This window comes from Melospiza melodia, chromosome 2 (assembly GCF_035770615.1).
Source record: "Melospiza melodia melodia isolate bMelMel2 chromosome 2, bMelMel2.pri, whole genome shotgun sequence".
NCBI classification, from domain to species: Eukaryota; Metazoa; Chordata; class Aves; order Passeriformes; family Passerellidae; genus Melospiza; species Melospiza melodia.
In genome coordinates, this window is record NC_086195.1 from 9,329,608 (window position 1) to 9,348,488 (window position 18,881).

Consider the following 18,881-nt stretch of genomic DNA (forward strand, 5'->3'; position numbering starts at 1 on the left):
TCTTAGCATATGCTGATAGCAGAAAGCTTTCCAAGAAAGTGAAGGAAGCCAGCTTATGGTCATCTCCTCTTCTTTGTTTTGTCTAGATTAAAATTCACTGATTTGAGAACTGTTTTTATGTAGTTTTGTGGATCATTCCTGTGGTGGGGGAAAAGCAGAGCTTTACTCCAGCACTTCTAAGGGTTTTCCACAGGCTCGTTATATAAATTGGGCTCTCTGCCACCCTTTCTGGGCTTTCAGGGGACTTTGAAACTTCATTAGCATAATGAGTGGAATTTCATTTAGTTTGACTCATTCTGGTTTATGAAGTTTGCTACTTGTGGTTTTCTGAAAATTCAGTATATCCTTGGTATTTATTGTGGCATACAAAGAGATTTATATGCAGTACTGAAGAAACATGGCAGAAATAGTTCTGATTAGTTTTTAATAGAGAAAAGAAATCCTGCATTAGAGAGAGAAAACAACAGACAATTGCCCAGACCAAAGATCTGTCCATCTCTTTTCTACCAGTGGCTGCTGGTGAGTACCTGGGAAAAAAAATAAATTCGAATATTGGGTAGCACAAACATGTAGTGTTACTTCACCCCTGTAATCATTCAGTATAATGAATATATTCAGCATTTTCAATAATTTGTAGTTTAGCAGATACATGTATTACTTTTAACATCCATTTTCTTCACACGAATTTCTTTCAATCAATTTTTAGCCTGTTTAGCATGTTTTGGAAAATAATTCTTAGATTTCTTTACACATTGTTTGGAGAAGTAACTCCTCTTTTTAATTTGCATCATTTGATGTCTTTGTATTCCTGTACTAGAAAAAAGAGCACTTATTCCCTCTTCATTATTTATTCCCTAATGACCATCACATGGAAAAGGTGTTCAATTCTGTGGTTTAAGTCAAGAATAAGTGGTTTATTGATTTATTAATTACAGTTAACCAGCAATCAATCACCTACATGTTTAATTCAAGAGCAGCAACACTGGACATCTTCAGTGTTAAGAAGCACATGCAAATTTCTAGGCATCCCCTGCAGCTCATCTCAGAGGTTTTAATCCCCTGCACAGTCTCACAGAGATTCCCAGAATTACAGATGCTGCTTTTTACAGTGGGTGTGCAATACAAAGACCTCTGGCATTTTCAGAGGGTGGGGTGCAGATCTGCTGCTGCCTCACAGCTCTGCTTAGAGCTGAGGGTGTTCTGGGTGACCTTGGAATATTCTGTAACACAGCTCTTCTCTTGTGTCTGCAAAATTTCAGCAGATAAGTTTTTCCATTATAGCTGAACATATCAAAGCATTTGTTCAGATAGTAGATCTCTTTGCATAATTGATGCTGAATAACAAAAATGTCCTTCTCCAAGTTACAAAAAATGTCTAGGTTTCACTCATTAATTTTTGTTCCAGCTTCTTATCTGGATGACCACATGGAGATTCTTTGGAACACGGCCTTTCAGAACTTTGCTGAAAGGACATCTAGTTTTTATTTTCAGTGCTCTTAGGATTTTTTCCCTCCTAGTTTTTCCTTACCATTTGGTATCTTTTAATATAAATTTTAGCTTATTTTCTCCCAAGATGACACTACCTTTTAGATGCTATCTGTCATATAACATTAAGGATCTGTAAAAAGGCCAAAAAAGGGCAAAGTAAATGTGAAAGGGTAATTTTTCATCTAATTGTGGAAGTGACAGTGTTTAGTACTGTGGCATTCTATGAACAAATGAGCAAATTCTTTGCTTGCAGAAATGGCAAACCCATGATATTGTGCTCAGTAAAGTTCTGGGCATGTTTGGGATCCAAAGTCACTCACTGAGCTGTAACATTCTTATACACTTATTTATGTTTTAATGGAGACAGAAGAGAATTGAAAGGATATTGAAAGGATTTTGGAGACACAGCTTTGGCATCAGAAAATTGCATTGCAGACAGCAACAGAAGTTTTATTTTTCTATTGCCAAAAGAAGAAGCAAGTACACTTAATCGCTCTCTTTTTTTAAGGATTCATGATAGTGCTCATTGCTTTTTTGCTTGTCAACCTATGCTATAATAATTTAAACAAATATTAATACTGTTATCTCAAACCCCCATGCTTAGTTATGAAAATAATTCTTACCAGGGCCCTGAAATGTCTGGTTTAAAAATATTTACCATTCTGGTTTTCTTATTTCTCCAGCATTGAAAAATCAGAAATGACTCTTTACGTCTGTGATGGGTTGCAGGGCTGTCTGCTGGAGTGTCCCAGGTTCAATGGATTTAGAGCCTTATAATTTGACTGGCACACCTTTCACACAGAGTCTCATTTGTGGTTTGTGTAAAATTTAAAGTATTTGTGCTGTCATATGAGAGTGTGTGAGAGAGAAACAAAGGTGGCTCTAAGAAGAATTTTATATTAAACAAAGCCTTTATCTCTTTAGTAAGGCTGTAGATCACAATAATATTGAAGAGTAATGTTCAATCCCCCCTGTGTACTATTGTTAGTACAAGAGCCTGTGCTGTTTGACTGGAAAGTGAGCAATAAATACCAACCTAAAAGGAGCTTGTGAGCCAGCCTGGCAGAGCCTGGCTTTCTTACAGGAAGTATAAAATACTTCACTTTCATTCAATCCAGCATCTATCCTAGGCACAAAACTACTTTCATAATTAGAAACACAGCAGCAGAACTGCTGCAAAATTTAACCTCTTTTACAAAGCACTTCATTATCATCAGTGTGGAGAAAAAGGACAAAGCAAACCTGAACTGTCCTGTATCAAGGATACAGAATGAAATCAAGCTGTGCTGTACAGCCAGCCTTGCAGTGGCTGAGGGAGAGCTTCCACAAGTGCTGGCAGGAATTCCAGAACAATTCCATGGGGAAACTGATGGCACTTGCATTGCTGAGCTGGGTGTGCCTTGAAAAATCTATGAAATGAGAATGGGCTTAAAGATTAGTGATGGTTGTGTAAAAATTACCAATTTACATCAGATAATTTTGAAGTGGGGGCTCTTCCCTGAGACCCAGTCTTGCAGTCTGTGGAGGTTTTAGCAGTGACTCATGGACCAGTTCTTTGAGGAATGTACCAAGTCAGAGAATGTCAAAAATCTTCCTGCAAACCTTCTTTGGCAAAAATTTGCCTTTACCAGTATTTTTATCAAAGCACTGAATAAAAAGCAGAATTATTACAGCAGGATTTTAATGAAAAGTACAGGATTTGGGAAAATCATGGAGTATCTGAGCTATGTGCACAATAAAAGCAGAAGGAGTGACTGTCCTTATTCACTTGCAAATATGTGAGAGCTGCATGACAAACTCCAGACACTACAATTTTTTCTATAAGGATTTGGAAAATATGCACAATCTGCATCCAAGTGTGGGCCAATATTCCCAAGTAGTTGTTTTTTTTTTTTTTTCTCTGTGTCTGTTAGCATTAAGAATTCATTTTATACAGTATAATATCTTCCAGAGACACAGTGAGTTTTTCAGATAACACCAACATATTCTGGAGTTGCTCATTATATTTCTCCTGTTTTGCTCAAGTACCCAGGAGTTATTTTGGTGTGGTATTTCCGAGTGAATATTACAGGCTATTTATGTTACTGTGTAAAACATTTCATAAGAGATTATACTTGATGTAAACAGTCAAACTTCTTTTATGGTTTTCACAAAACACCTTAAAAATTCTTTCTAGTTCTATAGAAGTTTTTTTCCCCCTTTTTGCTTGGAAATTTTTATTTTCTGTTTGTTATCCAAAGAAAGAAAACTTTTATGAGAAGGTAACAGTTTTGTATGTGAAAGTTGTAGTACATCTGAGCTATTTCAGATGTTGATTTATCTTGGAGAATAAATAAAAAATATCTTTTGAGTTTCTGGGAGGATAAAACTTTAGATGACTCTATTTAAATATCTAGTGAAAAACTGAAAGTACAAATACTTCTTCAGAATGTAGTTTTAAATTAGAATTTTATGCATTGGTAAGTAGTTCTTTTTATTCACAGAAGAATGCAGAGATACATCTTTCTCCGACAGCAGCACCTACAGCAGCAAGCTGGCAAACCACAGAATAATAACACCAAAGCCAACTGAAATAATCCTTAAGAGAATGCCCTCAAAAATTACTGGCTACTCTGTGTAATCAATGCCAGCGTGCAGTCTCAGGATGACACCTTGGTTAATGAATGTAATCTGATTAATCCTCTTAATGCAAAGTATGTGCACTGCCAACCTGTGACAGAAGTGCACAGGTCTGTGGAGACCTGTAGGTTGTTGTGTTCAGCTTTTAGTAAATAAAATATGTTGGGTAGCAAAGTGTGGGCTGAAAAAAACTTAATGGAAAATGAATCTTTCAGTCAGTCTCTACCAACATCATTTTCAGCTGTGTATTCACTGTTTTATCCCAGGGTGATGCCATCCCGTTCGAGGGCACTGTTGTGGCAATTAGCCACCACATGCCCAGGGTAATCTGTGTATCACTACAGGACAACTGCTACTTCAATATGTTTTCTTCCATCATATTTAAGGCATAACTATTTTTATAGTTCAGTTTTTGACATTTAACAGTGGAAACTCCCATCTGACATAAAACTGGTTTCCAGTGGTTTCACTGCACAGAGTGCCTGAAATTACAAGTGTAGCATTGCCTTCATTTTCCAGGACACTCACACAACAGCAGCAGCATTAAGGGAGTGTTAGAAGTATCAGGTAATCCATGTTAAGTGCTTTTAACATAAAATTGTGTAATTGGGAAACCAATATAACCTAGTAGAAACCTAGGTGTTAGCTTTAGACAAGTTATGGTGGCAGGCTCAGTTTTTTGCAGGAAACTCTTCTAGGTGTATTTAGCTGAACCCTTCTGTTTGTCTCTGTGACAATATAGAAGGAAAGCTTAGTTTGGCTCCTTATTGCTTGTAAGTGGAAGGATAAGCTGCTAAATCTCTCATTGGAGTACTCATGTCTTTGAATTTTGTCAGTCTTTTTAAACTTGACAGCTTTCTTTAATCATTAAAGTAAGGGATATTTCTCTAAGGCTTAGAGTGGCTGAGCTAATAACTCCTCTATATTAATAGCTACAAAATGAAAGCCAGTTCAAATACCTGATGACAAGTGGCTAACACTATGTGGACTTTAAGGTTTTAAGCTGTCTCTGGAACTGTTTAGTAAGAAACAACACAGTATGAACCTTAACTTTTCCAGCAGTTCTGTCAGGCAGTATTTCCAGTCACTTCACATCAGATGCCTTGACACCCTGATCAGTATCAAGAAAATGTTACATGGCTACCCAACCATGTACCTCTAACCTACAAATGGTAAACTGAGCTTTTTGGTTTTGGGGTTTTTTCACTCATCTCTACATAAGATCAGGGTTGGTGTTACTTTCAATGCTGTTTTAGTAAAATGTTAACTCAGTGCATTTTCCCAGCATGGACAGTTTGGGAGTGACGTGGATGTGCACTAGGTTTTTGGAGAGCAGAATGACAGCTACCATAGGTCATGATTCCTCTATCTATTCCTCTTCAATCCTGCATCAAAGCAAGAAGATAGTGTGTAGAATGTGTTTTGTATTTGTCTTTACCAGTGCTCCAGAAAGTTCAGGCCCATATGAAGCATTATGACCATTGCCCACCCTCCTTGGACTAACACCCACTTACTCAGAGACTTCTGCTTCATAGGGAAAATCCTGTTTGGTATTTATACCATTCATTTATCCTGTAGACATGTAAAAGGGACATGAGAATGCTTTTGAGCATGTCAAGCTAATGAGCTGGGCAGGTAATGGAGAAATCTCTTCCTTAAATGATTAAAAACTCTGCTAAGCAATTGCTGTTTTATGGCTGCTTGGCAGAACACCACACAGCAACAGACATGTAGCTACCTATCTCATTCTCAACTCTCTTTAATAACCTTCTGTGTGGATTTTTAACAGTTTCCAAGGCAACTGGAAACAAAAACATCTCTGTAAAGCAGAGCTTCCTAGAACTCTCCACTTCAAATGGTACACATAGTAATTACAGCTTTCTCTTCATCACTGAGTTTTCACCAGATTTTAAAAAGATCTGCAACTAAATTTGTCCCATCAGTGGGACATTTTGAGATTTTCTTCTCTAGAAATATAAAATGATCATGGCAAACATTATTTTGACTTCTTGAGGAGATGTGGAAAGATACCATAAGCCTTCCCTTCTCAAATGCTAATTATGAGCAGCCCATCTGGCAGAGCTGTTTCCATAAACTAAGCAGGAGGGGTCTACAATGAAACAATTACAGAAATACAGAGAAACCTAGTTGGCAGCTGTTGTTTGAGCAAGATCTGCCATGAGATGTGTCTCAGTCTTCAGTGAGACTTTTAGCCAGAGCATGGCATCAGGTGAGACAACAGTATAGAACAGAGGGAAGTTTTCTCCCCTCTCTCCTGTGGACATAGGACCATATTTTTTGTAGAGCAATTTGAAAAGAAATGTCTTTATTCTGTATTAACCTGCCCAAAGAAAAGCCATTAGCAGCCATTTTGGCAGAAGACAGTTATACACCCTGAGTTACACCCACTAAAGCAATATTTTTGCCAAAACCAGTGCAAGTAAAGTCATTTGTCCCCATAAGCTTGGAAACAGCAAATTTATATTCAAGAATGTCTAGTTATGAAGGTCTGGATTTACAGGAAAACCAGAATAAATGCATGAAAATAAATCAGCAAAGACAACTCTTCAAAAATATGTGTATTTTGTTAAATCTGCAAGGCTGTATTTTCTAGATTGCTGTTCTGCTGTACTGATTTATTATACCATAGGTACAAAATGTTTAAGGCTGTTTCATAGTAACAACCACAGTTTTATCCTTGAAGAAACTGGAACCTCAAGCTTAAATGAAACCGGTTTGGAATATTTCACTCGTATGGTCTCTACTACTTTTGACTTTGTATGCATGACCTTGGCACAGACAGCTTCTCTCTGTCTCAACTTTAGAGGTATTGAAGGTATTCTTTCAGCATTACCTTTTTATGAAAAGGAATTTAGAGTGAAATAAGAAAATAAACCCCCTGAAGCATGATGAAAGAGAATAATGAAGAGATTATAGGTATATATATGCATATAAGTATACATATATATGTACTTTAATTAGTAGCCTAGGTTATTAGATTATTAAATTCTTCAGGTATAAGTTTGAATGGTCAGATGATGCATCCTTTAAGGTAAAAGCATATGTGTAGTATAACAATCTCAGATCCTTCCCTGCCATTGGTAAAATCTCTAAACCATGCCTGTAAATGGGCAAGGAGAAATAACAGTAACAGAACTGTGCTATCAGAGTTATGATGCCAAATTTGCTATTTTAGGAGTACCAGATGAGGTGGCAGCCAGAGACACCTGTGAAAAGCTGCAGTAAATGGAAATGGGGTCACTCTGGGAAGCTGTTCAGTTAAACAGGTGGCTTCCTTGGAGTAAAAGGAGTGTCTCTCTCCTCCATTTTTTGTATTTTGGATGAAGAGCATGGCTCAAATAAATTCATCTAGTGTGATTTAAGTGCTGTAGGCTGTGAGCTGGGCTCCAGAATGATGCAGGTCTCCATAAGTCCCCTGCAAGGATGTCTCAGATTCCTGGGATATGTGAGTTGGGCTTAGCAAAGGAGTTCCACCAAAGGTCTCTGTGTTCAAACTTCACTGGTGGTCTCCTCCTCACCAGCAAGGACCTTCTAATGACCATGAGAGCAGCTGGGGAGACAACAGGCAAAAACCCAAAGAAGTAAGAGAGAATAGGGAAAACATTAACAACAGATGGGAGACAACATTTGGAACCAGCTGTAGGAAGGAGTTCAATGTAAGACTCCTTACCACACTTCCAAAAGGGTGTGCAGATACTTCCCACCACTTTCCACAGTGACCTTGGCTGCAGTGGAACACAAATGTTCTCCTCTGGGCACTGCTGTGCCTTCACTCGAGTTGTCCTTGGAAGCCCTTGGCTTAGGCCTTTATATTCCTGCAATGGGATGGAGAATGCTTATTTAAATATTGCATTTTATGCTGTTATAAGTACATACTGGCATAATAATGACAGTCTGATTGAAGGGAGTAAGAAGGATATAATTGATTCATTTTTCCACACATTTTACAGAAATAGCATTCGTGCTTTTAAATATTTATTTTATAACGCCCTTGGCCATTTTATTTTTACTATATTGAAGTTTATCTTAGGCTGAAAATAATTTAAATTCAAATTACAATGTCTGTACTGAATCACATGAATCAAAGCTTTGTATCTGGCATTTCTTCATTAATTTTCTTGAGAAAAAGATTTGAATTTTTTTTCAATGTTGGAATTATTACTGCTTGTGTCAATTATGCTCATTTAAAACATTTAAAAGAAATACTTTATTTCCAGAAATAATTTATTTTCATTGCTTTTTCTTTAAGGAGGCACATATTGGCAAAACATAAGTTAGCTGCACTCCTAATGTTCTCTGGAGGTCAGTTTTTTAAAAACAGATTAAAATTAGCAAACTTTGATTGAGATCTCCTGTGCCTGTTCTTATTCTATCTCCTTAGAACATTCCCTTTTGAGTTTTCTTGTTAGTCAAATTCTGATGTGTGATGAACTGGTATGGGATGAGGATCATGATAATTCTACACCTTGAGTTTCAAAATTATGTTTTGGCAATTTTGTCCAAGGAACAAAACTTCTATGGAGATGAAGAAATAGATGATGATGAGGAAGAAGAAGAAATAGAAGAAGTAGAAGAAATAGAAGAAGTAGAAGAAGTAGAGGAAGTAGAAGAAGTAGAGGAAGTAGAAGAAGCAGAAGGAAAAGAAGAAAGAGAAGGAGATGAAACAAAAGAAAGCACAGAGAAAAAAGAGGGAAAAGAGGAAAAAAATGAAAAAGAAAAGGATCGTAAATCACCTGAGGGAGAGACAAGCAGTTCTAGTAGCACTGTGGAAACTGGAGAGGTAAAGTTATTTACTCCTATTAAGTTACAGGTCTCTGAAAGAATTTGGTTCTGTAACTAACTTGATACATGTGTACCTATCCTGTAAATGCAAAGTTGTTGTTTGGGGTGGTTTTGGTAGAGGAAGAAACACATATAGGTTTAATAGTTAAACTTTTTTTTTCTTTTTAACAATTTTGAAAGAGTTGTTTGGTTTTTTTTTTTTTGGTCTATAGACAGAGGAGACTACTCAGAAAGAGACCATCGTTCAGCAGGGTAAGAATACAATTCCCAAGAACTGTACATTCTAAAGACAGATAAAAGTTTTCTAAATGATATTATAAAAATACTGGACAACACTGTCCTTGTTCATACTTGGCAAAGCAGTTCTTGAGAGGTAATGAAATTTGAGGGGCAAACCCCCATTATTAACTGTTAATGATTTGAAAGAAATAAATACTTTTCCCAGTCATGTGCAGGAAGTCCACGAGGACTTTCTCTTAGCAGGACTGAATCCTGTGCAGTGCCAAAGTCATGGTAATTTTATTGTCTCTCAGAAAACTTCTTTATGTGCCCTGTGCCTCAATTCAGTCAAGAAGCTGCTCAGAATTCTTCCCCATCTTTTTCAGCTGACATTTCCTCATTCTATTCACAGAGAGATTATTTTAGGTGAGATGTGATAATTGCTGAACACTATTCAGGATGCTGAATATGTAAGTCTAGTAGCTCCTTGCAGTTTTCATGGCAGTTTATGGGAACTGAATATTCCTTTATAAAAGCTGGGGAACATGTAATTGGGTGCCCTATATGTATAGGACTTTTTTTTTATTTTAGAAATTTGGAATAATCTAAAATAGTTCTCTTGAAAGAAAATAACAAGTGTGGTATAAAACAGACCACAGCCCTTATAATGAAGAAGCTATGCCATTTATTTTCAATATTATAATGGAAATCACTTGTACAGAAGGGATGCTAAATATTTTTCCACTATTCAGTGATCTGGAAGTTTTGGTATTAAGTTTGAAATGTATATGATTCATACAGGGAATATAGGAAAATTTAAGCACAGACACATCAACTGAGATGGAAAGTTTTCCTTTTCCCAGAATTGTTTCTATGGAATAAAATTCATGCTGAACTGTAACTCCTGCCCTAAAATCAGCTTTGCCAAATTAGAATATACTTGCAAATAAGTGTGCAAGACATTGTCTCCTGTCAGCAAGAGGAAACTGTGAGTGTCAAGTAAAAATATTTTCTATATTGTCACTGCTGTAAATGTTCTATTCTTAAAAATTGAGCATCTGGAGAGTAATGTCAGGACAATATATGGAGAGATTAAAAAATAAAAATCGTCTTTTCAGGCTGGGCATCAAGTTTTACTGAATATTCTGATTGTTTTTTCAGTTTTATTTAGCTCTACTTCAAAAATAATCTGAAGAGTAATTGTTTCTGCTTTTCTGTGATATTTTTCTGATTTCCATGAATCAGAAGAAATTTAATATAAAGATTTATGTTATTGTAGAGAAGGAAAGCACCGACAATCATGCTGTGAACAGTTCTTCAGAGAACACTGAGGACCAAAAAACTGGAGTGGGGAGAAAAAAGGTTTGTGGCCTGATGATTCTTTCTAACTTTGCCAGTGACCAAGAAGCCAGTGGGCAGTTGCCAAAGCAAATACCTCAACTCATATCATGTGCAAAGATAATTAAACTGCTGAGCAACCTGTTTAAGACTTGATTTTATTTTTTGATAAAATAATTTTAAAATGTCCAAATAATAGAAATTAGTTAAAGCCCATTATGACCTCTTAATAGAGGCATGTCCCTGAGAGAGAGATTGGTCATCACATCATGAACTGGTGAGGTGAAAACTTAGGACTTGATTCCTATGGGACATTATCTAAAAAGATTTCCCCTCCTATTTGCCTCTGAAAGCAGTAGCTGAGGTCATTACTCTGCATCTATTTGCAACATACACTGATTTTATCATCAAATATATCTCTCTATATAGGTGCATGAGCATGTTGAGGAGTAGAATTTCTTACAGGTTTTAGGATTCAGAGGCTCCTGCAGAGGCTGCTGAGTTTCCTGTTGACCAAAGGCCCTAAGCAGTACTTAACTTTAATTTTACTTTAGCTTTGACACCAGTGTGGTCTCAATGAGCACAAGCACTGTCATTTATGGCAGTACACACATTTATCAGCAGGCACAGTGAGCACTTTCTGGGACTTCATGTTTGGACCTTGCCTCAGGCTCTTATTTGGAAGAAACCGAAATAAATGCACCACTCACAGCATTTTGTACAAACTGTACAATGTGTAATTTGACAAATTGCAATCACTTGAACTTTTCTGATTGCCGTGTGCTATTTTAACACATTTTAAACATTGCAATGTTTCTCAACATTTTTTAGTGATTTTGTTTAAAAAAAAAAAAAATTTACCAAGGAGAAATCTGCCAACCTCATTTAACTTTTATATCCTACTGGGTTTGTGTTTTTTTAATCTTGAATTTCACTGCTAACTGTTTCAGACATATCCTTTACCTGTTTCTTTCACTCCAGTTTTCCCTGTTTAAGCGAAAGCCACTGACAAACCAGAAGAATGTATGTAGCAGAAAGGAAGACAGCTCTGCAAAGCCACTGCAGAGTGAAGAAAAGGAAAAGGAAGATTTAACTGGTGAAAGCAATAAAGATGAAAATCAGAATCATACACTGGAGAATTCCAGTGAAACTGTGACTAACCAGGACAGAAGGATGAAAGTTAATACATGTACATTGCTGTAAAACTGTTGTAATATAAGAGAATGTGACAGTCTTAAAGCATACAGTGCAATTTTTACTTGAAAACAGGTATGACTCGAGATGTTGATGGCTGCTTTTTTTTAATTGATTGGATTGCTGTAATTTTAAATAGGCAGATGATTTTCTTGGTATTTATTGGTAATTTTAATAGGTCAAAATTATATACTTATCAGCACCTTGCTGGAGTTCTGTGGCCTTACCTGTTGATGTTCTAAAGCAAAATATGGGGTTTTTTAATGTGAAGAGTTGAATACAGGCATTTTATGTTTTTTGCTAAATAATTTTCTTCTGTTTCAGTCTACAGAGTACCACTTTCAGCATGACACTCTTGCAAAATTATAATATTCTATATATTACTTGGTTTAACAACCTAGTCAAGAATATTTAAGGTACTCAGAAATATACATCTTTCTGTTTTGACATAGAAAAAATAGCAGTAAAACTTTCAAGTTACCTTGTAGGCCATTATGGAAGAAGTTACTTGAGTATGTGCCTAATTTCACTCATGGCAGCAGTCCCAGTGGAAACAGTGTAAGGATGGAAGTATCCTGCCAAACTGGGACAGGGAGAAAGCTTTTATTTCTGAGAAGTGCTGAAAACCTTTGCTCCTGCTGAAATTGGCATAAGCTGATGGGCCTCTCTCCTACGGGATCAGGCCCAGGGAAAACTGGAAACCCTCATTCTTGTTTCACTTGGATTCTAATCCTGTATCCTCTAAATATCCACACCTTAATGTGAAGATTTTCTCACAGGAAAATAATGCAACCAGAGGTAATGTGGCATCAGTATGACAGGCTGATCATTATGGGGTAAATATTCATGTTTTTCTCAGGCAGACAGGCTTTTCTTCAGAAGGAAACAGGAGGAGCCAAAAGTCAGTACAAATAAAAACTGCTTAACACCACTGTAGCATTAAGAAGCAGGAGTTCTTTATTCAGCCTGATGCTCAAGGGGATATTTCCTCTAAAATATTGTGCAGGCTGAGTACAGAAAAGGCTCCTGTTTAGATACTGTATTTTTCATACATAATCATTGATTTTCCCAGAAGAAACATACACATGACAAATAATTTCCCTGAAATCAAGAATATATTTTCCCTCCCATTTACACACATTCTTCTGTCCTGGAGGTCACTCTGCTGGTCCCTGGTGGTCAGTGACCCCTCAGTGATCCCTGACCACACAGTGAACTGGTGAAAGGGGGGACAACTGGGCTGGTTGCTTTCCAGTTCTTCCTTCAATTTCCCCAGTTTCAGAGTTGCTTAAATTTTATACAATAGGTCAGAAGTGTCCAGAATTTATTTAATCCTAGGAGTTGGTTCACCTGCATGCTTTGTCCTTTTAAGTATGGCAGGTGCCCAGATTCTTTCACAGGGCTTCCTCTGTGCTACCACAATCATCATACTAAAAACCTGGATGCTTGGCTCATCCTTTGCCAGAGTTAATTAGGATTCTTTTGGGTCTTTTATTTTACTTTGGGCTACTCCTGGGTTCTGCAGTGAACCTTACATGAGGGGTTGTTCCTCCACTATATTTACATATTTTCTTATTTTTCTGAATGCACACGTGGTTTCTGTTCCACTTGGATACTGTTGAGAAGAGTAAAGTGGAAAAGGAGAAATAAAGTAAATGGTGCCCTCATTAATTTAAATAAACTTTAATTATTTTTTTAAGGGGAGATCAGTCACAGAAATTGTTACTGTAAGAACAATTTTTTTTAAAGGTGAAATAATTTAGTGAGAAATATTACTTTAAAATGGGAATTACCCTCAAATCTAACACTACAGAAGTTTATGCAATGGACTGTAAGCTGCTGTATGTCTGAGCAGTTTCAGGGATTGGTACATTTATCTTGTCCACATACTTTGCTCAACGAGAAGCAGGAATATATTAACCCATTCCAATGTCTTTTCTACATGTCTTCATTTTTAATAAAAAAGATTAAACAAATAAAACAATTTATATGTGCATGTGTATTAAATTATAGGTTTTCTAACAAGTTCACAATATTTATATTAAAAATGTGAAGATTTTTTGTTACTGAAATGTTTTCTTAAACAGATGAGTAGCAAAAAATTTCATAAACATTTCTAGTACATCTTTCTCTGTTTTTTTTTCTTACTTTCCCAAAAATTGTCAACTTAAATATTTAATTCTCATTTTTATAGTCCTGCCATACAATTGAGATTGTGCTTTAGAATTGCTGGGTTTCTAAAATTTCACCACTAAACCTATCACTAGGTGGAGTTTGTGCTCTTCAAAGGTGTCACCAGCCCCTGGAGCCAGAAATTCTCCTTCTCATGGCCCCTGAAAGAAGTTAAAGATAGTCATTCTGTATCAAATTTTCTGTTTCCAAATTCTCAGAAAACTTTATGTTTTCTGGCACATTGCTTTTGGCATTAAAGTACTCTGCTACCTCAATGTATTTGTGCATTTTGAACGTTTTCAACTGTGTGTCCTTGTAAAAATATAAAGATAAAAAAATACAATTACTCATTTATTTCTAAGTATACATAGATGGACAGTGGTCAACTTCTGATAAATCTAGGTATACATGTTTTATTTAAATTGAAGTGGAATTAGAGCACCTTGCATACACAGATATACATGTATGTGCACTGAGACATATATGTGTATATTTATAGACAGAGATACACAGATATATGTGTGAATGTGTGTGTGTGTGTGCACATGGATGATCAAATGTGTGCCTGACCTCCTGAAATTTCCATTTAATCCATATATTTACCTATGCACATTTACTGACTTCCAGAAGCATAGGACTCATTTATGCAGCTGCTGCACCCATGCAAGTTTGTGGTAATTGAAATTTAAAAAGGAGAGATCATGAAAGAAAGCTGATTTAGACACTATTTTATATGCCCAAAGTTAATAACCATAATTAATTTTGTGCGACTTCTTCCTTTTTATTCCACATCTTACTTGTACAATATGCAAAATACATCCAGTCTTTGTCCCTGGGGAATATTTTATGTCATGTTTTGACATTAGGGTAGTTGAAGTGAACTGAATCCCTATCATGATGGTAAACCACTCTAAGTCCTGATAATCAAGAATACAGAAGCTAATCTTGCATGACTATAGAGAGACTAAGTATGGGTTCTTAAAACATACTCATGTACTCAAACTACTTTAGCTCTTTAAACTAGAAATATAAACATAAACATAAACATAAATATAATATTTCTAAATTCCCTCACAGTGCTTTTAGAAACTATAATATACAACTCACTACTTAGGGGAGTTTACAACATTTGCACACTGTGTTATGTCTAAATTCCTTTAAGGGCCTAAATAATGTTTTGATTAAGTGTAATGAGACCACCATCAGTGCTCAGTATCTCATAGTGATGAGCTTTAAAGTTCACACCTATCTGCCCTTCAAGACTGCTCTGGAATTACATTTTATTCATGCTATGTAATTACCACTTTTTTTTTTTTTTTCAGGACCAGATTGTAATGACTCAGCAAAAGCCTTGCAAAATCTAAATCTGGATAAACTGCAGTTCTTTGATTTGTACACAAAGAAGTTTTTATTCTTGAGACCATTCTCATTTAATCTCGGAACAGTTTAGACACAGCTGTTTCCAATCACCCTCATCAAAAGCTGAAGAGATATTAAGTTAGAATTTTAAGACATGTTAACAGCATCAAGAAAATAAAAAATACAGAGATTTTGTTCTTCAGTACATTTATTATACATGAGACCATGATTTAGCATTTACCATGATGATTTACCACATACTGATGCATCAGTCAGTGTCTAACTGGGAATGAAATATTGTATTCCCCCCCAAATTTTCTGTTTTTCTGGCTGCCTAAGACACACCAGTCCTTCCAGATGGAATGGAAAAAGGGAACTGGTGCTCTCCAAGATTTGCTACATGTGTACTCCATCCATGTGCTTTCTGCATGCCTGACCCAGACCTTCATATTAAAATTTTCCACAGCAAGGGTTTTGGCAGTGGAAAAGTTACTCTTGACATCTGCTTTGTGCCATTTTTAGGAGGCCACCTTTAACTGGGAAGAGCCAAGGAGATTTCTTCAGATCACTGACATAGGGAGCAAGAAAGTGCTCAGGGATGGGACACACAGAGACTGCTGCCCTGAAGAAAATTTCACTTCCCTAAAATATGCTATTTTTACAGTCAGGGCTGTATCTTCTTTTATATTTTTGACAAGGAGTGTGCCATTGAGGTTTAAGTGTGACCTAGGAAAGAAAGTTATTAGGATATATTAATTTTAAGTTTATTGTTTCACACAAGAAACTATGTGATCATGATCTCTGTTATTTAAGCTCCCAGAACAAGAATTTCCATTGGTGTACATCTTCCTGACATTTTTAGCCAATGCTGTCCTCTCCTAGGCTGGCCTCTAGTGTTTCTTTCCTGTCTGTCACTTCAGGAAAAGCAGCTTCCTATTAACAAAGGTGAATATGTCACTTAAAATGCAAAGTTAGCCAAGAGCCCTGTACAGGCATGCCCATGGGCAGGGGAGATGCCCTCTGAAAACTGCACTGAGTGAAGAACCAGCTCTGCATGAAGGGATGATCTTGGGCTAGCAGTGGTGTTTCTTGGCTAGCGCTGGGGTTCCTGTCATGAGCTGACAGCAGCAGCACAGTGTGTGAGGAATTTTGTCCATCATTCCTCAGAGAGCACCCTACATGACACTCACCCACCTGCCTCTTTCTGCCCATGCCTTCCTCTGAATAATCTTGCCTTTTTCCCTCTTCGTGCCTTCACAACAGCAGCACCTATGGAAGGTCTGTTCTTCCTGCCTGCTGTCTCCACAAGTCAACCCCAGTCTTTGCTTCTATTTCAGCCTCCCTCTCCCAGATTCTGTCAGAGTTTCTGTATCATTATCACCACTAGTAATGAAAGGATGGGACAATTTTCACGCTAAGAACCATTTATTGCTCAGATAAACATCAGTCTCAGTGAGATTTTAAAGGAGCAAGTATCCAGCCATAGCTCAAGAGCAGTCACAAGTTCTTTGTTACAAGACAATATTGAACTTTCTAATCCAATGGACAGTCACTACAAGGTTGATTTTGCTTTTCTAACCTATCACCTTTACTCACTTCTACTGCACAGTGGATATTTTGACCCAATAGGTTATCATCACATGTATGCTCATACGCTTCTATTATAACTTTTAAATTCTAAACTTATTTTATACAGTGACATTACTATGCTATAGACCCTTCACCATCTTACCCAATACAATTTCTTACTTACTTAAGGTATATTCTTACAACTATAGAAACATAAGTTTAAGGTTTTTCTACTTAATGTCTGTGCATTGAATTTTTACATCAATCCAAGCTCCTTCTAAGTCTGCAGATCAAACTCTTCAGAGTCTGTGGAAATTTCTGTTTTTCCAATTCCCACATTTCCAACACTGGAGTGCACCCCACAGAATGGCTCTGAGTGCGATCCCAAAGGGATGAGTGTCTGAGCACAGCCCATGTGCAGCAGGCTGACATCCAGAGGGAAAAATTTGGCCCCAGAGCTGGCAGTGACCACCAGCTGGAAGGAGGGTCTGGTAACAGTAAATGTTGAGTTACAAATCAAAATGTTGAGCATTTTTAAGTGCCGCTGCCACTAAAAATGATGACAAAGTAATGATAAGCTCCAAGAATTCTAGGAATTGTACAGAAGAAAAGCATTATTATGATTATAATTTTATTTTAAGACTGTCTATTTCTGCAGATATTTATAAGAGTAATTCTAAGTATCAGAGCATTTGCATTCGGTCAGGCAATTCACTGGACTAAAACTGTGTGGTTTGGATTGGGGCCCTATTTGTCATCCTCTTATGATGAATTAGACCTTACTCAACAAAAGCTTCATTACACACATGTGGGTTGTCTGGGTACTGTTTTTATTTCCTTATCATTCTTTTACTATTTGGAGAAAAAATATTAGATTGTTAAACATTATTAAAATTTGATTTTAATTAATTTCTCCTCCCCATCAAAAGTTGTATTTTTATTATCACTGTAACTACAGTTGTTACAGCTATTTTGGTGCAGAGTAATAAAATTATACTTCTGAACTGCTATTAAAAAAAGCAGAAAAGAAAAATTATGTAATTATATTAACTCTTTGACATAACAAGAATAATTCTTTAAGCCTCCAAGAGCATGTAACTTTGTCTTGAGATTTATTTTTCTATTCAACCAAGACATTTTCACACATTTGAGTCCTCTAGTGTTGCTTGATTTCAGTCTTGAAAATTTTCTTTCACCTCTGAACCGTGAAAAATTTTCATGGAAAATTCCGGTGAATTTTCCATGAAAAGCAGACTGGTTAATTCTTGTGTAATACCAGAAGTGCCAGGAACTCCAACTCACCACAAGCTTAAATAGTTAGAATTTTTTTCTATAAAAATTAAAAGCTGAACTGGGAAAAAAAAAATGGACTGTGCCTTCCAATTCAATACATGTGACATTTGTTTAATTCATTCATAGTTCCATACACTTTGCCCTATTAAAAGGTCCCTTAAAAACTCTCATTAGGAATTCAACATTTTTCTTTAAAGTTTCCTTGAATTTGCCTTTCAAGCCCCAGTCTTTTGGGTGATTTCACATTGCTGTCATTCTATCAAACATGAAGAATGGATGTTACATTGCTCAGAGCAAACTGGAGTCTGGATGAAGGCAAATCTTGGCACTGGTGTTTTTCCAAGGCTCATTTCAAACAGGCCATGAAGGCCACTGCTACTTATGCTCACATTTGTGTCTAAATTTGAGCTGTAAGTTGCAGACTGTGTTAGCTCTTAAATCTCTTGCCTTTCTCAGGGCAGTTGGGACCCTCCAGGAGCTGGATGTCAGAGGAAAAGCAGCATTGCAGCCACGGCTGCTCACAGTGCCCGCTGCAAGAGCCCTGTTCACAGGACAGGCAAGACAAAGAAAAAATTCTGCAACCATCAGTGGTCATGTTGTTTGAGCAGATGGAATTGCACTTGCACAATCAGGAGCAACAGGAGAGCAGTCTGAGGTCCCACTGACTCCAGGGAATCAAACAGGATTCTTGCCTGTACTAATTCAGACTCCACAGCTGCAGTCACTGATGGCATCTACTGCTGAGACCTCTCTCTCTCACGCTGAGGAGACAGCCCAGCAAGGAGGGTTTGCCACCACAATCACCACATTTCTGCACCCTGAAAAGG

At 36.9% G+C, this 18,881-nt stretch overlaps 1 protein-coding gene across 1 annotated transcript; it reads left to right on the forward strand.

Annotated features, from left to right (window-relative positions):
* Window positions 1–8,326: 8,326 nt before the first annotated feature.
* Window positions 8,327–13,645, forward strand: LOC134433153 (VID27-like protein). The gene is made up of 4 exons (XM_063182035.1): window positions 8,327–8,908; window positions 9,123–9,162; window positions 10,409–10,491; window positions 11,449–13,645. Exons 1-4 carry the CDS (start codon window positions 8,555–8,557, stop codon window positions 11,668–11,670), a joined length of 699 nt encoding a protein of 232 aa, XP_063038105.1. The 5' UTR covers window positions 8,327–8,554; the 3' UTR covers window positions 11,671–13,645.
* The last annotated feature ends 5,236 nt before the right edge of the window (window positions 13,646–18,881 follow it).